Raw genomic sequence first — 26,431 nt, 5'->3', positions numbered from 1 at the left:
CTGCCTCCCCCTGGCCAGCCGGGGCGCCTGATGGAGGGGAAAGGAACTGGTTGGAATAACGTGTTCCTTCCACGCGCTTCGTCCAACCAGGGAAACTCCCCCCTGTCAGGTGTAAAGGAGCAACTTGGACACTCATGCATGAAGGAAGCATGAGTTCAAGTCCGTTGCTCTCCCCAGGTTGGCGGAGGGTGTGTATAGAGCCCAGGATCACATTAGATAATTGACACAGGGGTGAAAAATGGGTTACAAAATCGTGGGATAAAGATTAAAGAAAAAGACCTGAGTTGCTGGTAGCTGTGTTGGACGTCGGCGTCTTTGAGGTCGTGTCGTTGCTCCATGTGTCTGAGCAGCGTCTTCACGTCAGAGTACTTCTTCTGGCAGAACTCGCAGTGTTGCTTCACCTTCAGATGAACCCGCTCCACGTGGACCTGAAACACAAGTGTTGTTTTTGGGCAGCACATTTTGATTTTAGTTTTAGTCGTAGTCTCTTGAATAGTTTTCATTTAGTTACTTTCAGTCACATTTTAGTCACCTGGAATGTTTTAGTGTTAGTCTAGTTTTAGTCGACTAAATGTCATGCGATTTTAGTCGACTAAATCTACGGTTGATTTAGTTGACTAAAATGTGTTTTGGCAGGCCTTGATGCCGTCGTAATGACAGTTATTTTCACTTGCTGAAAATAGCCGATCTACAAGCTCACAACAGCACAACATGCTGGAAGTCTCCTGAACTTAACATAGTATTTTGCGCTGAACAAATTGGTTTAGAAATCCATGTCGTACACACCGCATCTCCACTAGCTAAAGAGTGCTGGGTTGCGCCCCGAAAATAGCTGATCTACAAGCTTGTAGATCTGCTATTTTCGCTATTTTTGTCCAAAAGTGCCCTCTTAACGGGATTTCTACGCGATTAAATTGCATTTTGAATCGTGACGCAAACAGCAGAGGGCGCGTACAAAAAAAGTTTTCAGCCGTTTGCTACTGTATTGAAAAGAGGATGGGAAGAAAATTAAAAGAGAGAGAAAGAAAATACTGGACTGAAATAATCATGACAAATCGTACTGTGAACAGAGTATCATGATTCAAGTGAATCCAGTGGCGTGCACAGATAGACACCAGGGGGTGCTAGAGCACCACCTGCCCTTGCCCTCTGGACAGTATGTGGACCAGGGTGACATTGATCAATTCTCGATAAAAAAAGTGCTTCTAATATATCATTTATGCACCAAAATCTATAATTCTCACACTATTAAAGGTATATTCAGTGATTTCACTTAATTCAAATATCACTTATTTTGTCTTATTTTTTGGATAATCCTCCCTACTATAAAGTGTGCTGACCATATAAGGAGTTCCTCCCTGTCCCCAGTGAGCCCCTGGGGTAAAAAAAACCCTAGTTTCTGTTTGGGCTTTGGGTGGCAAAGCCTTCATCCAATCAGGATGAGAGGGGTCTTCCTCCAATCATGATCGAGTGGGGCGGGCATTGGTGCACTGCACGTGCTGTTGGTCTGTTGTACTTCCCCCACTGTAGAGCGTGTGCATGTGCACATCTTGTTACCGGGTGGACCAGGTTTTTTTCCAAATCACCCAAATCACTGAATGCTCCTTTAAGGCAACCAACCGGTTCCACGCGCTGCACAAGGTGCCCTTTTTTTCACTTGAGCACCTGCCCCTCTAAATGTCTGTGCACGCCACTGAGTGAATCGTTACATGCCTAAATTGCCTATTGAACATCCATAATAACTCTCTCTCTTGCCGTCACTCCTCCATCAAACATAATCATATTTGATTGCAGACCTACCCAAAAATGTCTGCAACTGCTTGCAACTTGCGTTGCGTCTCCCGATAGGGGAAAGTTTCTGTTTTGTTGTTTTGTCATTGAGTGATGTGAATATTGATGTGAAACTGAAATTGTACTGTGATGTATCTCGACGAATGAGGGGAAAACTCAATGTCTTTCGAGAATGCATGAAAGTCTTTTCTAAATAAACAGAGAATATAAAATACATGAATATTATAAATAAAATACATGAATATATAAATACAAAAATGGCACCTTAAGGTGACCAGGGCTGAGGCAGGTGAAGGAACAGTGCGGACAGCTGAACTTCTCTCCTGTGTGTTTCCTCAGGTGCACATTCAGGTTGGCTGGAAGGGAGAAAACCCATGAGCGATAAACAATTAACCCATTTAGGCCTGACCTCAAAATTAAAAAAAAATCTTCTAGTTTTCTGAAATAAATATTTTCACGATTTTTCAAAAATAGCAGACCTACAAGCTCGTAGCGCGCCACTCGGTGGCGCGCTATGAGCTTGTAGATCTGCTATTTTTCAATAGCTAAAGCATAACATAATGCTAACACCAAAAGGGGTTCCCGCCTAGAATGGGTTAACAACGGACCTGAAGTCGGTCTTGCTGCCTCCTGCATTATGTGCACATTCAAAACAGGCGGTTGAGTGATATCCAACGAGCACTTCCAAACTCCAACAGAGAAATTAATCACCTGCAATTGACTTGACAGAAAGTAGCTTATACTAGCCGCAACACCAATTGCGGCTATACGCCGGCTAGTATGAGCTACTTGCCAGTTGCCATCCTGCCATTAACTTAATGGCAAGATGGCCGCGGTCTGCATAAGGTCTATTGTTATGCGTGTCACTGCCGAGGCAAAAGTATCAGATCCACAAGATCGAAAGGTGGTGCGAAGCGACGCGTTTCGAGCTTGTAGATCTGCTACTTTTGCCATTTAAAAAAAGAAAATTGGATCCTGAAAAGTAACAGACAGTCTTGGGACACTTGGAGTTTTCAGATTTTTCTGAAATCTACCATTTTAATGGCTTTAACGAATTCAGGACGTGAAAAAAAAACTGTCATGATTTAGAAGCCTTTTTAAAATGTCGACGTCAGGCCTTTAAATGGCTTTAATAAGCCCATGCAGTAGGTTCACCTTTAATGGCCGAGGCGTAGTCACAGTGGGGGCACTGGAAGGGTTTCTCCTGGGTGTGAGTCCGGAGGTGGGCGGTCAGGGAGTGTCTGAACTTAAAGATCTTGTTGCAGAACTCACAGGTGAAGATCTTCAGCTGGCTCTGGAGGCTGGAGGAGGGACACAGAGCATAGCAGAATAGAATTACGGACAAGAAGCCAAGGCTTGGACTCCTCATGCAGTGAAGGAAGTATGATGAGGTCAGTCTGTTGCTCTCCCCCCGGGGCGGCAGAGGGAGTGTAGCGCCCAGGATTACATTAGATCAGTGCTTCCCAAACTGTGGTGCGTGCACCCCTTGTGGTGCGTGAGCGCCTTCTATGTGTGTGTGTGTGTGAGTGAGTGAGTGAGTGAGTGAGTGAGTGAGTGAGTGAGTGAGTGAGTGAGTGAGTGAGTGAGTGAGTGTGTGTGCATGTGTGGTACCTGTTAGATACTTGCTTGATGGCGTATTCTTGAAAGCCCCTGCTGGCTGCTGGTGTCACTGGTTTAGGACTAGGGGCAGAAGACAAGGAGGCGTCAGGCAGCCATGATGCGAACAATCAATATGTTATCTTATGTTATCACAGTTATGATGAACAATGTCAATTGCTAAATCCTAACTCATAAATTGATTGGCTCGCTCAAGGGGGCTATCTCGTTAATACAAATATCTGAAATACATCATATTTCTGTTTCCCAAACAGTGGGTCAGGAGTCGGGACCCCGGTCACGGACGATTTTGTATCAGTTTATACGACTCGAGAAAAAAAAATCCAATTCTTAAACCTACAGTACATTTCAAAAAATATATATAAATATTTCAAAAGATTTTTTTTAATAAAAATAATTGAAATCGTTGTATGTTAAAAATATTCAAAGAAATTCCATATATTAATTCCAATAAATAAAATAACAACAAATTAAAACACCCTGAACGCCCAGGACGAAGTTCTTTGTCCTTTCTATTAACAACGCCCGATTGTTGTCGATCGACTCTAGAGTGGTGTGGCTATTGTTAGCTGCTACACACACATCATCAACTTCCGCCGGTCCGTCCGGAAAAGGCGTCCGTGTTTATAAATCGACTGGGCGCATAATGGATTAAATAGTTCCGGGCAATTAATGCGTTAAGAAGTAGTGAAAATAGCCTATCTACAAGCGCTTGTACTGTAGATCTGCTATTTTCACTAGTTTAGGTTCCTCGACACCTTTTTTTGAATTTTTGTAAAATTACGTCTTGGCACAGGGGGTTTTACTGCTTAAAACGTAACCAAACGTTCCTGGCACAGATTGGGTTAATACTGTACCTTTCTCCATTGAGCTGGCTGGGCTCAGGGTCGGAGGTCGGGTTGGAGGGACAGTCACCAGTTTGACTGACAGTTTGAGGAGCTGCAGAGTCCTGGGGAGATGAACATGAAATAACATCAGCGGCGTCCATACCACCTGAATGGTCCCTGGTTCGTAACCCCCGGCCCACCCAGTCTGTGTCGAAGTGTCCATACCACCTGAATGGTCCCTGGTCCGTAACCCCCGGCCCACCCAGTCTGTGTCGAAGTGTCCATACCACCTGAATGGTCCCCCGGTTCGTAACCCCGGTCCACCCAGTCTGTGTCGAAGTGTCCATACCACCTGAATGGTCCCTGGTTCGTAACCCCCGGTCCACCCAGTCTGTGTCGAAGTGTCCATACCACCTGAATGGTCCCTGGTTCGTAACCCCCGGCCCACCCAGTCTGTGTCGAAGTGTCCATACCACCTGAATGGTCCCTGGTTCGTAACCCCCGGCCCACCCAGTCTGTGTCGAAGTGTCCATACCACCTGAATGGTCCCTGGTTCGTAACCCCCGGCCCACCCAGTCTGTGTCGAAGTGTCCATACCACCTGAATGGTCCCCCGGTCCGTAACCCCCGGCCCACCCAGTCTGTGTCGAAGTGTCCATACCACCTGAATGGTCCCCCGGTCCGTAACCCCCGGCCCACCCAGTCTGTGTCGAAGTGTCCATACCACCTGAATGGTCCCCCGGTCCGTAACCCCCGGCCCACCCAGTCTGTGTCGAAGTGTCCATACCACCTGAATGGTCCCCCGGTCCGTAACCCCCGGCCCACCCAGTCTGTGTCGAAGTGTCCATACCACCTGAATGGTCCCCCGGTCCGTAACCCCCGGCCCACCCAGTCTGTGTCGAAGTGTCCATACCACCTGAATGGTCCCCCGGTCCGTAACCCCCGGCCCACCCAGTCTGTGTCGAAGTGTCCATACCACCTGAATGGTCCCCCGGTCCGTAACCCCCGGCCCACCCAGTCTGTGTCGAAGTGTCCATACCACCTGAATGGTCCCCCGGTCCGTAACCCCCGGCCCACCCAGTCTGTGTCGAAGTGTCCATACCACCTGAATGGTCCCCCGGTCCGTAACCCCCGGCCCACCCAGTCTGTGTCGAAGTGTCCATACCACCTGAATGGTCCCCCGGTCCGTAACCCCCGGCCCACCCAGTCTGTGTCGAAGTGTCCATACCACCTGAATGGTCCCCCGGTCCGTAACCCCGGTCCACCCAGTCTGTGTCGAAGTGTCCATACCACCTGAATGGTCCCCCGGTCCGTAACCCCCGGCCCACCCAGTCTGTGTCGAAGTGTCCATACCACCTGAATGGTCCCCCGGTCCGTAACCCCGGTCCACCCAGTCTGTGTCGAAGTGTCCCCGAGCAGTTCATAACTAAATGTTACCCAGGTGCAGGGTTAATAGCACCCACTGCTCCCAATAGTTATGAGGGGTGAATACAGATCACATACAAATAAAATCACATACATTTATGTGCAAATGAATGACAAAATATACCCCTAAGAAGTGGGGATTAATAGAGGGGACTATACCCATGATGTGACCTGTGTTTTTACTTTTATTTTGATTTTGTTTATTTTTTGCTTTTGTCCTGTTTGTCCTTGTTTCTTAAAGTACTAAGGTCTGTTATCATCCCCCCGAACCCTCCAAACTGGGGTCCCACAGGGATCTGTACTTGGTCCCCTCCTTTTCTCACTGTACACTAAATCCCTTGGCACTATCATCTCTGCTCACAATATATCCTATCACTGTTATGCCGATGACACACAACTGTTTCTATCCTTCTCCCCCTCTGCCACCCAGGTGGAAGAGCGCATCACTGCTTGCCTGGCTGACATCTCACAGTGGATGTCCTCCAACCACCTCAAGCTGAACCCAGACAAGACTGAGCTTCTCTTCTTCCCAGCTAAGTCCTGCCCGATGCGGGAGCTAACTATTTCCGTAGACAACACCCTGGTAACGTCTGTCCCAACAGCCAGGAACCTTGGTGTTGTCCTGGACAGTCAGCTCTCGTTCAAAACTCACATCACAGCTGTCACTCGATCCTGTAGGTTCACACTCTATAACATACGACGAATTAGACCGTTCCTCACCCAGGAATCATCCCAGCTCCTAATCCAGACAACAGTCCTGTCAAAACTTGACTATTGTAACTCTCTCCTTACTGGCCTACCGGCATGTGCACTGAAGCCTCTCCAACTGATCCAAAATGCCGCAGCTCGCTTGGTCTTCAACCAGCCAAAATTCTCACATGTCTCCCCCCTGCTCCGCTCCCTGCACTGGCTCCCGGTCGCTGCCCGCACAGAATACAAAACTCTGATGTTGGCATTTAAAGCAACCAAAGGTATGGCTCCCCCATATCTTGCCAGCATGATTGAACCCTACAAACCCTCCCGCGCACTCAGATCAGCCAACGCAGGGAAGCTGGAAGTACCCTCACTAAAAACGCCGGGACAACGCTCCACACGTCCCAAACTCTTCTCCCTTCTGGCCCCAAAACTGTGGAATGCACTTCCCGTTGCAATCAGAACTGCAGCATCACTCCCGATCTTCCGCCGTAGTCTGAAAACCCACCTTTTCAGACTCCATCATGGCCCATAGCACTTACCCTACCCCCCTTAGACAGCACTTCTTAGACTTATATAGCATTTGAAACAGACTTATAGCATGTCATGTAGACAGCACAATAAGTGCATTGTATGTAGTCATAGCACTTCATAGTATATATGTACAGCATAGTATAGCATATATGTGTAGTTTATATGTATAGTGTCATTATATAGATATGTTCTAGTTATAGTTTATATGTATAGTGTCATTATATAGATATGTTCTAGTCACGTTCTTAGCTTACGCATGTTTCGCGATAAATGCATTTTTACATATGTGATGTATTCCCATGCTTTTTGTTCTTGCTTAATGTAAGTCGCTCTGGATTAAGAGCGTCTGCTAAATGCCTAAATTGTAAATTGTAAATTGTAAAAGTACTCATTGTGCAGAATGTGCCATTTCACAAGTTCAAAATGTGTACAAAATCTATTGAAAATAGCAGATCTACAAGCTCACAATGTGTCGCGTTGCGACGCATTGTGAGCTTGTAGATCGCCTATTTTCAAATGGCCGAAATGTATAGGGTTGAAGTGGTTAATGTATGTTTTCTAATCAAAATCACCAAAGTAACTAGTAACTAAAGTTTTCAAATAATTGTAGTGGAGTAAAAGTACAGATTTTGGCTCGGTCTGAGATGTAGTGGAGTAGAAGTAAAGGTATTGGTACAAATACCTCAAAATTGTACTCAAGTACAGTACTTAAGTAAAAGTACTTAGTTACTTTGCACCACTGGTGTCGGAAAAAAAAACTATACTCCTTTTCACTGAGTGCATGCTGGTGCTTCCTCAGTCAGTCAGTCAGTCAGTCAGTCAGTCAGTCGTACCTGAGGCTGAGCCTGAGATCCTGCAGGGTCCATCTCTGCTGGACTGGCCTCCACGGGAACCATCTTAGTAGCATCTGGACGAACACAGCAGCAAACAGCATCATCAATGGATGGAGGAATGAATGAATGAATGAATGGATGAATGAATGAATGAATGGATGGATGAATGAATGAATGAATGAATGAATGAATGAATGGATGAATGGATGGATGAATGAATGAATGAATGAATGGATGGATGAATGAATGAATGAATGAATGAATGGATGGATGAATGAATGAATGAAACGAAACAGGCATGATTTAAAACAGACCTGCGAGTGTTTCGTGTTCCGTCAAAACAACGCTGATTATAGACTTCCTGTTTCCCGCTGCCGGCCCCACCGCCTCTTTTCGGTTGGCGCGTCGGTCGGTGCACGGCGCCCGACTTCTCTTATTGGATCTGGGGGTTTTCACCCGCTCCGCATCTAGGGACACAAGTTACACAAGGAAAGTCAAAGTCGTACGAGCAGTCACACACGTTACCAGCAGTGAAATTTTTTTTCTCCGCATTTGACCCATCTCTTGGAGCGGTGAGCCGCAGCGTGCGCCGCGCTCGGGAATCATTAGTTGATTTGACCCCCCCAATCCAACCCATTGATGCTGAGTGTCAAGCAGGGTCCCATTTTTACAGTCTTTGGTATGACCCGGCCGGGGATCGAACCCCCGACCTCCCAGTTTCAGGGCGGACACTCTAACCACAAGGCCACTGTCTGGTCAGGGGTAAACCGTACTGTTCACGCCACTATACCGTTAACCCATTTAGACATGAGGACGATTCTACAAAATGTCTTCTAAATCATGACAGTTTTCTAAAAGAAAAGAAATCATGTTTCTATGTCAGTGATTCTCAAACTATTTTATGTCAAGGATTCCCAGAATTATATGTAATTGGCTGCCGACCCCCATCTGAAAATATGTTGTTCCAGGGACCCCCCAGAAGCAAAGATTTTAGTTAAAAACGTTATATATATATATATGAAATAATATATATTCAAAGATTTGCCACATTTTCACGATTTTTCAAAAATAGCAGATCTACAAGCTCGTAGATCTGCACAGAGTGCCGTGCTATGAGCTTGTAGATCTGCTATTTTTCAATAGCTAAAGTATTATAAAATGCTTAAAACACCAAAAGGGGTTCCCGTCCTGAATGGGTAATAAGACCGGGTAAATGTTGTACCTTTTGTTCTCATCAGAATTGTTCTGGTCTGGCTCTGATGACTCGAATCTGATGCTCCACATCCCGGCTCCAAACTCCCCGGACCCAATGGTTCTCCTGTTCCAGAGCTGCTCTCTGGACCTGGGGTGTACAGACACACACAAGGAACAGTTTTGTTTTTATTATTTTTTTATCCTATAATATTTACCCAGGGTAGTAGCTGAGCACAAGTGCTCATTTTCAGCAACGCCCTGCACATAGAAACACAGTTTGGAGTTTGCATGTTCTCCCCGTGTCCCCTAGGGTAGGTACCCTCACAAAAAACATGCAGTAATCCTGCTCTCTAAACTGCCGTACCCCTGGCCAGCCAGGGCGCCTGATGGAGGGGAAAGGAACTGGTCGGAAAATAACGTGTTCCTTCCACGCGCTACGTCCAACCAGGGAAACTCCCCCCTGTCAGGTGTAAAGGAGCAACTTGGACACTCAGGCATGAAGGAAGCATGAGTTCAAGTCCGTTGCTCTCCCCATGTCCCCCATATATGGGGACTAGGTTGGCGGAGGGTGTGTAGAGCCCAGGATCACATTAGATAATTGACACAGGGGTGAAAAATGGGTTAGAAAATCGTGGAAGACAGACAGGCACTGGCAGCTCAAAAATGCTTTATTTGTACATGGCGGCGGCCCTTTACTTTACCCTGTCTTGACGATTGATTGATTGATTGATTGATTGATTTCAGAGTTCCTTCACTGAACAGAAAATAATAAAAAGATATGAATATCATTGTCTTTGTGACAAACAAGTAGCCTGGGGTCCACCTTTGCTTTCTATGGCATAGGCAGAATCTAGACACAGCTGCACGACATGAGACTAATTAATTAGAGCGACAGAGAGAGAGAGGAGTGTGTGTGTGTGTGTACGTGTGTGCGTCAATTTAACAAAGGTGCAGACGATCAGAAATCAGCAGAGAGTGATCGACGTTTGCGCTACTCTATGCCGAATTGAAGTGGACTCGGCCCAAGACTTTTTTTTCCTCCCTGGAAATAAAAACGTCTGGGTTTCCGAGGCTAACAAACAAGTGACTGAAAGTGTGTATGTGTATATTCTCCTCACCATTGTGCTCCTCCTCCTCCTCCTCCTCCTCGTCTTCCTCCTCCTCCACCTTCAGGCAGATGTGTTTGAGGATCTGCCGTCTGTTGCGGAAGTTGCGATGGCACCTCATGCACAGCAGCGGGTCCTCCTCACTGGTGCCCTCGGCTTCCTGCCTCTCTGCAACGTCCCCGAGCGTTGCTTTGACTTCATTTAGACGTCATACATAACAGGACAAACAACATGTTGCATTACGTTCATTGGAGAAATGTTGCGTTCACACGGGCAGATGAAACACAAAAACAAAACTCTGCACCATGGGGGACCGGGGCCTTCTGCTCAGCTGCTCCTCGGCTGTGGAATGCCCTCCCCGACCACCACAGTCCGTAGATGCTTTTAAAAAGGGACCTTTTTAGCAAGGCATTTGCCTGGTTGGACTTTTAAGATGCCCCGTGTGCTTATTTTAACCTTTTAGCCGTTTAGGTGATCACAGAATGTTTTAATTGTTTATATTCTTATTTTTATTCTTATTTTTCTTTTAAATATTTCAGCTTGTAACAGTTTTGAGATTTGTGCGTTATAAATATAATTTATTATTATGATTATGAAACGAACAACACAGTCTACCATTCATTGTCAATGGAAGCCGGCGACATGGCGTTGCAAAGATGCATGTAGATCAACTCACAGCGCGTCTTTGCATCGTTTCCTCTGCCCCGTGTGAGTGCACCAAAACGTCAAGGACACAAAACACGAGAAAGTCGTGAGACTTGTTTCCATTGTGGTCCTATGTCTGAGACGAACCGTACGTTACGACAAACTACAGACAGGAGTAGATCAACAAATAAAACAACCAAGAGCTGCACTACAGACAGCATGAATACAAAACGGTAGAACCGCACGCACGCACGCACAGACGCATACGCACACACACCTTGGCACTCTGCCTCGCTCTTCTCCTCTGCTCTTCCTCTCTCCTCCTCCTCCTCTCCCTCGTCCTTGTCCTTATCAGGACGTCTCTTCTTGGTGGAGCCTTTGGGTCTTCCTCGTTTCCTCTTCACTGCTACATTTTATGATTTAATACAACAATCAATTACTATTTTGGGGGTACAGCATTATCGGTGAAAAGTTTCAAATATTTCCAAAGATTTTCAACAACAGTGAACCGATCTACAAGCTCACAACGTGATGCGCTTCACACAGGGGTTGAAATTGTTGCAAGTGTTGGAAAAAACAACATTGTTGAGAAACAATGTGCTACATATGTAGCTAAAACATAAAAATGTCTTTGATGTTTTCCCGGTTTTAATTTGGGTTAAAGGGTAAGACCACTTTTTTTTTAGGTTTGAGTTGTGTAGTTACCTTGCCATGATGTAACTCCACATGTGGACAAGAAATTAAAAAAAATGTTCCAGTGATCAGAATTGATAATTCAAAATATGCTCCTCATTGATTTACATTGTATGCTAAAACACTCTCAAAGTCACTCTTTTAGTACGTAAACAAACACAAACAAAGTTGATTCAGACAATATGGAGCTTCACCAAAATTCATGTGGTTTTATTTTTTCATAAAAATGTTAACTTCCTGTTGATTTTACTATTTGAAGATCTGGATCCCGATCCACGGATCCAGTCCGGGTTTTCTTCCCAATAAAATGGACAAATCAACAGGAAGTTAACATTTTTATGAAAAAATAAAACCACATGAATTTTGGTGATGCTCTATATTGTCTGAATCAACTTTGTTTGTGTTTGTTTACGTACTAAAAGAGTGACTTTGAGAGCTGTTTTAGCGTACAATGTAAGTCAATTAGGAGCATATTTTGAATTATGAATTTCTAATCACTGGAGCAGTTATTTTGTATTTCTTGTCCACATTTGGAGTTACATCATGGCAAAGTAACTACACAACCCAAACCTCAAAGAAAGTGGTCTTACCCTTTAAATGTATGAAGGTTGTTCAACATGAAAAAGATTATGACGATAATGATTGCGATTATCTCAAATAATGTTGCGATCAGGCGATTGTGTAATAACAGGCACGTGCAGAGACTGTGTTAGAGAGGCAGGGGCTGAAATACCATAAGACAAGAGGGCACTTTTGGCCCAAAATAGCAGATCTACAAGCTCTCAACGCGTCGCAGCGCGACGCGTTGAGAGCTTGTAGATCTGCTATTTTCGGGGCGCAACCGTGCACTCTTTATCTACTGGAGATTCGGTGTACGGCATGGATTTCAAAACAAATGAGTTCAGGAGACTTCGGGGAAAAAAACAATTCTCCTGAATGCTGCCTTCCGGTGGTATGGCATGGAAAGGAGAGGAGGGCATTTGCATTTCTTTCACCGTAGTAAATGCTGCATTCGTGGTCTGGAAAGGGCTAGCCTGGGCACCATTCCATTTCGGGTTCATGAACCGGTCGGGAGCGGATGATACCCGCTACGTCATGTTGTAGTATTGTTTTGTAGTCATCAATCTTCCGGAACTTCCTTTTCCCTCAAACCGATTTTTCTCAATAAAAGCTACAGGCCACGAGAGCTTTTATTGTTATTCTTCCGGTTTGGGGGAAAAGGAAGTTCTGTTTGATTGTCCTGCCTGATGACTACAAAACAATGACTGCAACATGACATAACGATATCATCCGTTCCAGACCGGTTCACATGGCACTTTTGGAACAGAGACCAGGCTTTCCTCCGACGTGGAAAGCCTGGTGAGGCGAGGTTAGGAGAAGGCAGTTGTTTTACAGACGGGTAAATAATAATGTAATAATATTATCATTGTGGCGGCCGGGTCTCACCTGGCGCGGCCTCCGGGGAGAGCGGCTGCATGGCGACGATGAGGTCGTCGCGCGCCGGCTGCAGAGGGTGCTTCTGGGAGCAGTGCACCAGCAGCTGACCACGGCTGGGAGAGAACAGGTTACACAGCCTGCACATGAACATAGCGCCACCTGGAGGGCCGGAAGGGGAAATACATTTAGACAGCCTGCACATGAACATAGCGCCACCTGGAGGGCCGGAGGGAGAAATACATTTAGACAGCCTGCACATGAACATAGCGCCACCTGGAGGCCGGAAGGGGAAATACATTTAGAAATACATTTAGACAGCCTGCACATGAACAAGAAGTACATTTACTGTTCAAGCCCTCCTCCCTGGCCTGTATGTGTGTCTGTGTTAGGCTGTGCAACAGTGACACCTGGTGGTGAACAAACGCTATATATTTGCGTGCTCGGACACAAGGACACAGGAACACACACACATACTCCGTCTATAGGAGTGGTTGCACCACTCAAAACAAATCACACCCGTGTGAAGTGTTATCATCATACAATCAAATAACCACATTCCGTGCTACAAACACACCTACCCTCCTAAGCTGTACATAGGAGGGGCTAGCGCCCTTCAAAAAAAATAAAAAGAATCACACCCGTGTGAAGTGAGGAGCACTCTAATCATCGTACATCATCATCAAGAATGGTGGTCCCTTTTTTTTTTTCTTTTTTTTTTTTCCCGGTGACGCTACACAAGATGGCAGCTTAGTAACAGAGCTCCGGGTATCAGCCCATATATTCCCCTAATTTAGTAAGTTTTATACATCCAGATTTATACAAACTGAGTGAATAATGAATGGGGAAAAGAATCAGGGTAAAAAAGGAAAATATGAGTTAAGAAACACCGCTGTTGAACAGAGGAACGAGGAGGACGCGAACGCTGGGAAAACAACAGCAGGACAAGATGGAGGCGGCAACAGCATAGCCCGGTGTCCCGACATGGAGATGGCGGATTCACTTCGCAAAGTTGTGAGTGAAGTTATGACCGCGGGTTTGGCTACAATGCAAGCCGAACTGAAAAAAGATCTCGCTGAATTCCGTATAGGCTTCCGAGAAGATATTAAAAAACAAATGGAGGAGTTTAAGACTGAAATAAACCAGAAAATACAGGATTCGACGGACCGGCTGGATGGAGCAGTGAAACGTGTCGGGGAAATGGAGGAAGGCCTTGCTAATATGGAAAGATGGGACATTGGTGTCAAGGACACTCTTCTTCAACTGCTATCCGACCAACAGGTACTACAAGATAAAGTTTATTTTATGGAAGGGTACTCCAGACGCGAAAACATAAGAATATACTCCATTCCTGAAGGGGCTGAACTGGCGGAGGAGGGGGGCTCCACAATCAAGTTTGTTGAAAATTTGATAAAGACTGAACTTGGGGACTTGGATTTGGGTCAAAACCAGAGCTTAGGAATTATGCGAGCCCACAGGGTCGGACCAAAGCCCCCCGCGACCGCCCCGCCACGCTCTATGGTGATTCGATTTCTTCAATTCACAGTGAAGGAGAGAGTCATCCACACCGCTTGGAAGAAAAAGCCTGGGCCGTGCATTAATGGAAAACGGGTGTATTTCGATCATGATTACGCAGACGAAGTGCAAAAAAAGAGAAAAGAATATGTTCCTGTTAAAAAAGCCCTACTACAGAAGAAGATACGATTTCAAACCCCGATGACCAGAATGAGAGTTGAATTGGACACTGGTGCCGTTGTTTACGACAGCGCACTACAAGCAGCGGAGGACTTGCGGAAGAGAGGAATCGACATCGGTGATATCGTCCCGGCCACCACCAAGAAGAAGAAGGGCATGACTGCGGAGGCGCTGACCCAACTTCTGCCTTGGGAGATAGTGGGACCCAGACGTGCGTCGCAAGGAGCTAAACAGCGCTTTCAACAACAGGTTCGAGAGAGGCTGAGTGAATACCGCAGGACGGACTCTGACGATACAGGAGAAGTTGGAGTCTTGGAGAAACGTCCTGATAAGAGGTGAACGACCTATCTCCGACCTCTTGGAGCACGGTGTGTGATACAGTTAATCATACAAATGATAAATATCCTTTGAATACGTTTAAAAAAGTAATGATTACGGGCTGATACTTGTACTGTGAACTGACGCCACTTCTTTTTTTTTTGCTTGTTCTATTAGCTAGAGAGGGGCCCCACCTAGTGGCCAGATCCCCTCATTACTTTAAAGACATACAGATGTCTTTTATTTCCCTAGGAAATTCTCTGTGTTTTTTTTGTTCTGTTTTATTGTCTTTTTGTTTTTGTTTTCTGCTGAGGTCCGGGCTGTTGTTGTTACAGGTACAATGTATGTTCTTTGAAATGCAGGTTTTTGTTGGAACCACAGGCTTGAGGTCTAGGTTACCTATTTGTTCAAAATCTAGATTACAGGGCTCGCTTGTTGGGGCTGTAGTATTACTCACACAGGGTTCAATGCAAAAAAAAAAATATGAATCTTCAACATTATAACTTATTATCCCTAAATGTAAATGGGTTAAATAGCCCCATTAAAAGGAGCAAAATGATATCAAAAATGAAGAAGGAGAAGATAAATATTGCTTTCTGGCAGGAAACACACCTGTCTGATGCAGAACACGAAAAATTAAAGAAAATGGGGTTTAGGAACACTTATTTCTCCTCATATAAAAACGGTAAAAAAAGAGGGGTTGCTATCCTGATTTCTAACTCGATTCAGTTTGAACTCATATCCAAAATAATTGATAAAGAGGGCAGATATGTTCTATTGAAGGGAAAGTTGGACCAAAAAGAAGTTACATTATTTAATGTCTATGCTCCCCCGGGCAGTACTATGTCTTTCTACAAAAAAATATTTGATTTGATCGCAGCTGAATCATATGGTACTTTGTTTTTTGGTGGTGACTTAAATGCTACGCTCCATGACTCGGACTCAACAAACAAAAAGAGAAAGAGAACCCCTACAGAAAAACGCATTAAAAAGGTATTAGCAGACTTGGGTTTAATTGATGTGTGGCGTGCCATGCATGGATCAGCCCCAGGGTACACTTTCTTTAGTGCAAGACATTCTGTTCATACAAGACTAGATTATATATTTGTGTTCAATGCAGACTTGCACAGGTTGAAGGAGTGCAGAGTGGGCCAGAGAGACCTTTCTGATCACTCAGGGGTATACTTGACTTTTCATTTAGATGGTAGAAGGAGAAAAACACTTTGGAGAATGAATACCAGCCTTTTAAATAATGCTGTATTTAGAGAAGAAATGGAATCAGACCTAACTGAATATTTACAGGATAATGACAGGGGAGACGTGGACCCAGGTATATTGTGGGATGCAGCTAAAGCGGTTCTCAGAGGGAAAATTATAGCCCGAACAGCTAGGATAAAAAAGGCAAAGGCTGAACATTTTTCGAAACTACAAGAACAACTGAGGGAGTTAGAACAAGCGCATGTTACAAACAAGGAACCTACAATAAAAAACCAAATAAAAAATATTAAACAAGAAATAGACAAAGTACTGAGTGAAGAAGTGGAAAAAAATCTAAGATTTATGAAGCAAAGATATTACGAGGCTGGCCCTAAGGCGTCGAGGCTTTTAGCCTGGAGGCTTAAAAAACAACAGGCCGAAAACACCATATATAAAATTAGAGACCCAGTTACAAATAAAATTACCAGTAATATGGATAGCATACAGAATGCATTTGAAACACATTTTAAATCACTATACTCCCAACCGGACAGGGCAGATAAACAAACAATTGTTGATTTTTTGGAATCACTAGACCTCCCCTCAATTGACACAATGATGAATAAAAAACTAATTTCACCAATAACACAAGAAGAAATAGATGAAGCCATTTCTAGCCTAAACTCCAATAAATCCCCTGGCACTGATGGATTTCCACCTGAGTGGTATAAGGCTATGAGGGAACACTTACTCCCCCTACTGCAGAAGTGTTTTAATTTCACGTTAAAGGAAAGTCATCTTCCACCATCATGGAATGAAGCCTTTATATCTGTTATCCCCAAGGAAGGAAAGGATAAAACGGAATGTGGGAATTATAGACCCATAAGTGTGTTAAACACAGATTATAAGCTATATACCTCAATTTTAACAAGGAGGATGGAGGAGGCAATGACATTTCTCATCGATGAGGACCAATCGGGTTTTTTGAAAACCAGGCAAACCCAAGATAATATAAGGAGGGCTTTACATGTTATTGAGCAGATTAATAATGAAAAATCCAGCGCTATCGTAATCAGTCTGGATGCTAGGGCTGCCTTCGACAGCGTGGATTGGGGCTTCCTCTACTTAGTAATGCACAGATTTGGTTTTTGTGAGGGTTTTATACAACGCATTCAAGCACTCTATTCTTCCCCTACAGCAAGGATAAAAATAAATGGTAGTCTTTCCGATCCCATAGCCCTGGAACGTGGATGCCGTCAGGGCTGCCCAAGCAGTCCGAGCCTCTTCAATCTTTTCATCGAGCCGCTGGCCCAAGCAATTAGAGAGGAAATAAGATTAAAGGGGATATCCATAGGTGGAGAAGAATATAAAATCGGGTTGTATGCTGATGATGTCCTTGTCACAATCATGGACCCAGGTTCGGGGCTACCTACACTGATGGAAATATTGGAAACATATGGTTCTTACTCAGGGTATGCCCTTAATGTAAATAAAACCCAGGTATTGACATTCAATTACAATCCTACACAAGAAAACATAACAAAATACAATTTTAATTGGTATTCATCTCATATTAAATATCTAGGTGTGAATTTGCCCAAGGACCTGTCGCAATTGTTCGACGTAAATTACAAAGGTGCAACGGAAAAAATGTATGATGATCTTGGCAGGTGGAGCGTGCTTCCTCTCGATTTAGGTGGCAGAATAAGAGCAGTCAAAATGGTAATTTTACCCAGATTACTATACCTTTTTTTGTCACTGCCAGTGGAAATACCTTTAAAACAATTCAGGGAATGGAATAAACATATCTCACGTTTTATTTGGGATAAAAAAAGGCCAAGGGTGAAATTTTCTACCTTACAACTGCCCCGAGAGAGAGGAGGCATGTCTCTCCCATCTTTAAGGGACTATTATCTAGCAGCTCAGCTAAGACCCTTGGTATATTGGTGTAACCGACCCTACATTGCAAAATGGAAAAGCATAGAGTTATCCCTGATGGATATACCAATACAGTCACTATTGGGTTGCACTGACAGAGAGAAAGGACTGTTTCAGACGAGGAGTCAGTGGGTAAATTTATCGTTCAAAATATGGCTGGAAGTTGTTAAACGCTTCCATCTTCAGAGGGAGGCAAAACTTTTAAGATGGCCAGCATATGACCCTGACTTCATACCAGCAGTATTAGACAATAGGTACAAACAATGGCACCACAATGGCATCACCTCTATATGTACTATGATAAGAAATGGAGATATTGATAGTTTTGAAAACTTAAAGCAGAAATATGGGTTGGCTAACCAGGACTTTTTTAGATACTTGCAGGTAAGGGATTATTTTGGTAAAAAGGTAAAAGGGTCTACTCCAGGTATTACAACAAGTCTAATCACTATATTTACAAATGCTTATGGCTCAGGAAGTAATAGGGGTCTTGTGAGTAAACTATATAATGGACTTATGTCGTTGAAAAAGGATTCTACAATGTATGTGAAAGAGAGATGGGAAAAAGAGATGGGCATTGATATAAGTGATGAAGTATGGATGAATACATGGAAAACGCAATCAACGACCACTAATTCCTTGATTTGGAGAGACTTTTGTTGGAAAAACCAGATTCGCTTCTTTATTACTCCAAAACAGAAGTCCAAACAGACTGGCAACCATATGGACTGTTGGAGAGAATGTGGAGATACAGTGGTTGATCATGCACATGTCTTTTGGTCTTGTCCTGTAATTCAACCATTTTGGAAGGAAGTGACAACACTTATCTCAAACATTATGGGTTTTGGAATAGATGATACATTCACATCTTTGTACCTAGGACAACTCCCAGATGGGCTAAATCAGGATGACTCCTACTTACTTAAGATTTTACTTGTAGCAAGCAAAAAAGCTATTACAAGAAATTGGTTACAAAAGAATTGTCCTACTGCTGACCTATTTATCAACATTGTGAAACAACTACATCTCCTAGAACAGATGACCTATTCTCTGAGACTGCAAAAAGAGCTGGGTGAAAGAAGATGGGAGAAATGGATAGAGTATTTAGCTGGGGGGGCGGATATGGAGTGAATATGGGCTGTGTCTTTTCGGTTGTCAATGAATCCAAGTCTGTAATATGTATTGTTGTTGCTTGTTGCTGTACATCCCGTGACCTCATTTGTTTGTTTGTTTGTTTGTTTGTTTTGTTTTTTATTATTATTCTGTTTCTTCTGTTGATGTTTTTGTTTTAATGTATGCCTTGTTTGTCTTTTGTGTCTCTTGCATATTCAAAAATTCAAAAATAAAGAGTTTAAAAAAAAAAAAGAATGGTGGTCCCTTATTGTCCAAGGGTTCCAACTTCCTACTGACATGCATGTGCCGATTTGCTCAGACACATATGGTTATCTGTTCATTGTCAATGGCATTTTTGAGTGGTGTAAACAACTCCTACGACTGGCTTTGGTTGCTACGGTCACCCAGTTCACCTGGGTGTGATTTCATTACGTCAGACATTACGTCAGACCACAGCTGATCAGTCTATATAAGACCTTACACCACTCAGTTCACACGGGTGTGATTTTTAATGTTCAGACAACACAAACATTAAAGCTGTATATAGGATTCCCCTCAAAAGTCACACTCATGTGAAGTGAGGGGGCGCTCTATCTTATCATCATACATCACTCTCCATGCTCAGCTAATCAAATTTCCGTGGTACACACACACACACAGACACACAAAGCTGGGCATAGAAGGGGCTAGCGCCCCTCAAAAATAATAACCCTGAAAAAGCCTTTTGGCTGCAGATTCTATCAATGTTTACCGTTTTCTGGGGGGAAGCTTTCAAAAGGGTCAACATGTTGGAACATTTGTTTTTTAATAAAAATACTACATTCAATCTGTTTATGTTGGGATATGAGCCAACATTTCAATAGTGGTGCATCCCTAGTTTTGGACGCCATTATTCTGTTTTTCAATACAGAATGAGATCATATCGACAATAGTTTATATCGGTTATTATCGGCCATGACAGCAATTAATTATATCGGATATTGATATAGGCCAACATTTTCATATCGCCCATCCCTATTTATAACAGTGGTTCTCAAACATTTTCATGTCAAGGACCCCCAAATATATACCGGCATTATAAATTAGGCCACGGACCCCAAACTGAAAAGATTTTGTGCCAGCAGGGAACCCCGTAAGAGAATTGTCACAATATTCTGAAAATAGCTGATCTAGGTTACTTTTGAAAAGCCAACATGATAAATAGGGTTACAGTGGACCCCACACCAGACAGACGGTCATAGTGTATGTGTAATAGTATTATTGGGTAATAGTGAATTACATGTAATAAACATTTTGTAACACGGTGGTGTCAGGGCCAATGAGCTGAGTGCATTATCCCACATCAGACAAGCAGCAAGCGACAACAAGGCCTCAATAATCAAGTTTGCCCGTCGGGCAACTAAGTATACAGGTTATGTTCTACTTGCCCAAAGGTTATGCCCATTTGCCCGAAAAGTTAAATCGTCCATTATAAAATGATGAATTAGCGTTCAATTTAACAGTACGTTATTCTATTACATTCTTTTTTACTTTACTTTTTTATTGGGGCTGTGTAATAAAAAATGGCATCAACTGTGAACAGCAAATATATGTTTAATACCAGTATAGAAACCACACATGCACAATTTCACATGGAATCACATTTTGCCATATTTTTCCTCCATCGGGTCATTCACAACACCTGTGCAAATTAAATGCTTTTCTATATAAAGAGAAGTTTGTCAGAATGCAAGTCTGTTTGGTCAGTCAGTCACAATGCAAAAACTTTGTGCAGCAGTAGGCTGTAATAACAAAACAATATGTATTTCCTTCCCAAAGGATGCAGACAAGTAATACAAGCTCTGTCACTGCATACATGTGTCACAAATTACAAACACTTACTAAATAGCTGATCTACAAGCTCTATTTTCAAATATCCTAAGTATAAAACAGGTAATATGCTGTATTCTTAACCTCATTGTATGCCTGTGGGACCATCTGAATTTCCCCTCTCATTAAAGTATCTATCTATCTATCCATATATCTATGTATGCAAAACAAACAACTCTCTATCTCTCTATTCAAGGCACACTGTGTGAATCTGATCAACCAGTCACTGAGTCATTGATGGGCCATTCAAGTCTATGGCTATAGAATCCTAATTTGCAAATGATTGCTGCAAATTCCTTCATAACAACAGACCCAGAATCAGAACCAGGCATTGTGAATAACAAGTGCTGACTACAATGTTGAAATTGTACATCAACAGCATCTTCATTTATCCACAAAGTGTGTTTGAGATATTTGAGATTGTGAACCAACTTCGGAGCATAAACTATGCATTTGCATTACATGTTAACATGAATGAAAAGGCTGTGAACGTGACAGCATTTATTAGTCATGTTTATTGATTAGTTACTAATCCTATATATTTTTGCACAATTAGAAACGCAATCGCATCCGAACAACAGACAGACGTGATTTTTTTCCCAAAGTTTTAAACACATTTTGTTTATTTTTAATATGTCCCGACTCCAAACAGCAGAGACTGTGTGTAAAACAGTACCGACTCCTCCAGAGCCATCATGAAGACTGCGTTAACATATTCGACGTGAAAGCCAGCCTCCATTTCTTACCTGCTTTTTCTCCGTCCATTTTACACACGGGTGCAAAAAAAAACGAGCCCAGGCCCGCGGCCGTTTATACTCTGTACAGATCAAAGCATAATAAAAATGTATAGTTACGGAATAAAGATTTTATACTCTGACTAAATGTCACTTTGTGTGTGATGAAATTTCTGGCGAATCTGCGACAAAAAAAGCTCCCAGTGCATCCAGCGGAAACCGAGAGAAATGGTACAATGAGTGTTGTCATTTTGCAGACCGCGACCGTCTGTGGCAGGAGGACTGCACTGCAGCTACTGGACCAACTGGACGGACATAAATTGGGGTTGCACGTTGTAGATCCGGTCTAGAGAGGATACGGAAACAGTCAGTGTTTGCAGCGGATACAGTAGGCGGGCTCTAGAATGAATCTGAGCAGCAATTACATTAAATGCACTATTTATAATGGATGGACGAATGTCTACCATGCCTGCCTACCAATAGCCTACAACAAATCTTGTTTTCCCTTAAAGAGGACATTTATGTTTTACATTGATTGATTGATTGATTGATTGATTGATTGAATACTGTATTAGACAAATGTAAACAGCGTGAGGTACAGTCTTTGATTTATTGATTGATTGATGCATTTTATTAACAGATTGGAAAATTACGTACACATTTCAAGCATTTCAGACATTTGACTTTGAGCTAAAAGGATAAGAGATAACACAAACAGTCGTTGAATTCAATAAAGTAATTCTTTACCAAAAGAATGGTGTGCGGGCGGCCCCTACCTCCTTCCATAATTGCCTTATTGACCCTGCACCCACTGTCGAGGTGCGTGTAAATAAGTATGCTCCATAACACAAACAATAAAACAATAACACAAAAATATGCAATATCAAAGTATAAACGAGGTCACGGACCTCATCATTTTTATCTCTGGAACCTCAGTCTACACAAAAAATCACACCCGTGTGAACTGAGTGGTGACTGAGAACTGAGTTTGTGCTTGAAATGTACTGTAATTCTGCAAACTGTTAATACAATTTTAAATCAATCAATCAAAGTGTAAGGTCTTATATAGACTGATCAGCTGTGGTCTGACCTAATGTCTGACGTAATGAAATCACACCCGGGTGAACTGGGTGACCGTAGCAACCATGCTCATTTGGTACGAACAGTCAGACAGACAGACAGACAGACACGTAAACTAACAAAGCCAGTCGTAGGAGTGGTTTACACCACTCAAAAACTAGCCTATCTCTGTGCGTGTAGGTGGAACCAAGTGCACCCTATACGGCTCCATTTGGTTCCATACTGTCAATCACCCTGGGCCTGGGTTCCGTGCATGGAGCCCATCATTGATAACCAGTGCTTAAAGAAATGGAATCTATTCTATTTTGTCACACGTAGACCTGTACATGCCCGTCGCAGTCGGCCACCGGCCTACTTGGGAATAGTCTCGCGTTACCAGACTTTTTCCTCCGCAATTTCCAAACGCTTCATCATACAGTCTGGGCCAACGGAAGAGGTCTCATGAGTACGCGATAAAGCGGAAGTGGAGCCTCCTCCCCACTTCCGTTTCGTCTTTACAGTCGCGCAAATGTATTCTAATATAAATATGAATCATCTAAGGCTATAGCTTGTTGCTGTAAATGTAAAGATATTTTAAAATATATTTTCGTGAACGGAAATGGCAACTTCCGTTACTCAGCTCATGGGGGCTATAGGTCCAGACTCTATAGCATCCGGAGATTGTGGAATAGTTGTCTGGCTACGCAAGACTAACTTGGGAACGATGCAACTTGGGAACCTAATGATATACGTTGTCATAGCACCCGTTTTAACTGTAAGCCGGTGTCCCACATGGAGATCTGTGTATGTGCCAGTGTGTGAAGACTGCAAACTGAAAAGTGTACTTGGCAATCAATTCGGCCCACTGGCAGAGCCTGATTGGCTGAGCCTCGGCTGAGGCAGAGGCTGGAAATTGCACAGGTGAAAGGAGTTGGCCTCATCAGGCCCACTGGCAGAGCCAAGACAGACGAGACGTGGCGCATCTATAGTAGGATATTGTCAGTGGTGGGAAAAGTACTACATTTTCTTTGAAGCTCACAGCACGTCACTTGGTCCTGCACTGCAAGCTTGTACATCTGCTATTTTTGAACATTTTTGAAAGTGTTTGGGGGTCCGTAGAATCGGCCTCAGGTCTTAATGGGTTAAAAAAAGGCTTATTTTTTTCTTCAACTTTAGAGGTTCTGTGAGTGAAAAGCTGTTCTGATGGTGGTCACTGGTCAGACTCTGTAGCAATGATTGCAATCAGACTCACTATCACACTCTGTTGATTTGTTCGTTTAAAACAAATGTAGTGCATTGTTCTTGGCTGTGGCAGCTTTCACAATCGTCTTGGTGAGCAGAACAGCCGTATGTTGGGCAGCACGCCGCCCCGAGCGATGGTGACTCCACCACCCAGGTGTTTATTGAGCGGCCTCGTCGTTGTGGACGCCCATGGTATTTCTGCGGGTGACCGGGGACCACACGAGTTGTCTTGTTGTCGGGTAGCGTTTCCGGCCAACGCTGTTTATATTGACATAAACTATACAAGTAGAGCGAAGAACAATCTGGGTACTCCAGTCCAAAAGGAACCAGGGACAGTTGTGTCACTTGCGAACTATAATGACTTGCGAAGTGACATTTCAGACCCGCGGAACGCAGCAAATCAGGCTGGAACCCAGGCTAGCATTCCTACTCACCGCCATTCCAACTGCGTGGCTTCCGCGCGCGGTTAGTGTTAGGGACAATGTTAGTAATGCGGGCTAGTCGGAATGCTGATGCGTCGCAATGCTGGCATGTAACCAAAGGAACCCTAAATTGTTGGTTATGTCCAGCTGCTATTTGTCGCTGTCGCTGTGAGCTCCACAACCTCTGTGTTTGATGACCCACTCCATGGCCTCATGACCCACGCTGGCTTCATTAGAGATGTGCTTTGCCACGAGTCCCTCCAGCTGTGACCTTAGAATTCCCCCGATTTTAACAGTGATCAGAGCCTCTTGGTTCAAAACCGTCTTTTCGGGGTCCTTAGGATGTGGCTTATAGGTCAGTTTCTCATCCACGGATACCATGCTAGTGAAGTTGATATTTGTGCTTTTCAGCTCACAGGTCCTCTCTTCGAGGTCGACCACCGAATGTTCCTTGGCATAAAGGCATGCTCTTTCTAGACCGATGATAGATTTGGCTATGAAGGGAAGCCCCCAATCCGAGCTGATCAATCTGGTGCTGTGTAGCCGTCCGTTCGCGTCCACTATTCTGCCCAGAACATCCACGGCAAACACACTGGGTTTCTCGGGGTTGGGGTACTTCTGCATCACTGCCTTGGTCACCGTCTCCCAGGGGTGGTTAAATATGTGTTCCGATGACCAGAAGGTCATTTTGAGGTTTTGTCTGTAAAACTCTTGGTTAGAACGACTCATAGCAGCAGCATGTCCACCCTGGGCTCTGTCTCATTCCACTGCAGTCCCAACTCTGTAATGCATCATGAAGTCGACCACATTAAATCCTTGTGATTGACCGTTATGGTTGGGCCCTAAACCAATGAACTCGCTGGAGTTTCCGTCTGCGTGTATATATGTCTATATGTATATATGTGCGTTGATGCCCAAATATGGAGACGACTGACCTCATAGTATAGATGTCATAGATGACTGGCATCATAGACTGGCCTATACTCTCGTCTCGTAACAAAACACAAGTGCAGTCTTTTCACAGTGTGGCTGTACCCTACCGAATCGCCTAAGAGGGCTTCTGTAACTACATCCGTCGGTCCGTGAGTCAGCAATCTCGCAGAACGATTGGGCGATCAGCAGCACTAAATCACTTACCCTGCCAGTAGGCCCAAAGAGTAACCCCCCAGAGCCAGCAAGTGTGTGTGTGTGTGTGTCTGCATGTTGTAGCGAGAACTTGGCGTTCCATCCTTCAAACATGCTGCCGAGGCTCGTTTTCATTTCAGCCAATGCCTTGAAAGGCCACGGCCACTTTGGAGCCGGCCTGGTCCAGGCGTCACGTTCCCTCCACACAACGTCCCAGAGTCTGGCTCCCGTGCCCCCTCTTCCAGAGAAGGGAGGAAAAGTCCGCCATGGAATCGTCCCGGAGGAGCTGTTCCAGTTTTTATACCCAAAGAGCGGAGTCACAGGCCCTTACATGCTGGGTACCGGTCTCCTCGTCTACATGCTTTCCAAGGAGATCTACGTCATCAACCCCGAGACCTTTGCCGCCGCTGCCACGGGCGCCGTCATTATCTACGGAGTGAAGAAGTTTGGCCCCGGCGTTGCCGCCTTCGCCGACAAACTGAACGAGGAGAAAGTAGCCAAGGCCCAGGAAGTGAAGGACTTGGCCATGGCCAGCCTGGCTCGGGCCATCGAGGACGAGAAGAAGGAGCAGTGGAGACTAGAAGGCAGGTCGATGCTCTTCGACGCCAAGAGGAACAACGTGGCCATGCTGCTGGAGACCGAGCGCAGAGAGAGGCGACACACGGTGACCAACGAGGTGAAGAAGCGCCTGGACCACCAGGTCGCCCTGCAGAACCTCCACCGCCGCATGGAGCAGGAGCACATGGTTAACTGGGTGGAGGAGAACGTGATTGGCAGCATCAGCCCAGAGCAGGAGAAGGAGAGCATTGCCAAGTGCATCGCAGACCTGAAGGCGCTGGCCACGGCCACTCGGGCCAAGGCTACAGCCTAAGGAAGTGAAGGACTTGGCCATGGCCAGCCTGGCTACAGCCTGGCTACAGCCTAAGGG

At 44.3% G+C, this 26,431-nt stretch overlaps 2 protein-coding genes and 1 pseudogene across 3 annotated transcripts in view; 1 reads left to right on the top strand and 2 right to left on the bottom strand.

Moving 5' to 3' along the window:
* zfat (zinc finger and AT hook domain containing) overlaps positions 1-21,824 on the bottom strand; it is a 33,973-nt gene extending 12,149 nt beyond the window's left edge. Inside the window, exons 1-12 of the mRNA XM_079503594.1 lie at positions 21,668-21,824; positions 12,804-12,953; positions 10,942-11,070; positions 10,032-10,214; positions 8,942-9,055; positions 8,034-8,186; positions 7,720-7,793; positions 4,266-4,357; positions 3,403-3,471; positions 2,947-3,092; positions 2,056-2,147; positions 280-428 (exon numbers count right to left, since the gene is read on the bottom strand). Of these exons, the coding sequence (XP_079359720.1) occupies positions 280-428; positions 2,056-2,147; positions 2,947-3,092; positions 3,403-3,471; positions 4,266-4,357; positions 7,720-7,793; positions 8,034-8,186; positions 8,942-9,055; positions 10,032-10,214; positions 10,942-11,070; positions 12,804-12,953; positions 21,668-21,686 (1,370 nt within the window). The 5' untranslated portion in view covers positions 21,687-21,824. The remainder of the gene's footprint in view (positions 1-279; positions 429-2,055; positions 2,148-2,946; positions 3,093-3,402; positions 3,472-4,265; positions 4,358-7,719; positions 7,794-8,033; positions 8,187-8,941; positions 9,056-10,031; positions 10,215-10,941; positions 11,071-12,803; positions 12,954-21,667) is intronic.
* A 2,691-nt stretch (positions 21,825-24,515) lies between these two features.
* On the bottom strand, positions 24,516-25,065 carry LOC306924910 (PRELI domain containing protein 3B-like; annotated as a pseudogene). The gene has a single exon. The product of its transcript is annotated as a PRELI domain containing protein 3B-like (transcript).
* Positions 25,066-25,586: 521 nt separating this feature from the next.
* On the top strand, positions 25,587-26,374 carry LOC306925210 (ATP synthase F(0) complex subunit B1, mitochondrial-like; the record flags this gene model as incomplete). The annotated part of the gene is made up of 1 exon (XM_079503901.1): positions 25,587-26,374. The coding sequence occupies exon 1, from the start codon at positions 25,616-25,618 to the stop codon at positions 26,372-26,374; it is 759 nt and encodes a 252-aa protein (XP_079360027.1). The 5' UTR covers positions 25,587-25,615.
* Between the last annotated feature and the right edge of the window lie 57 nt (positions 26,375-26,431).

Source organism: Electrona antarctica (genome assembly GCF_951216825.1).
Source record: "Electrona antarctica genome assembly, chromosome: 6".
Classification (NCBI taxonomy): Eukaryota; Metazoa; Chordata; class Actinopteri; order Myctophiformes; family Myctophidae; genus Electrona; species Electrona antarctica.
This window is presented reverse-complemented; position numbering and strand designations above follow the sequence as displayed.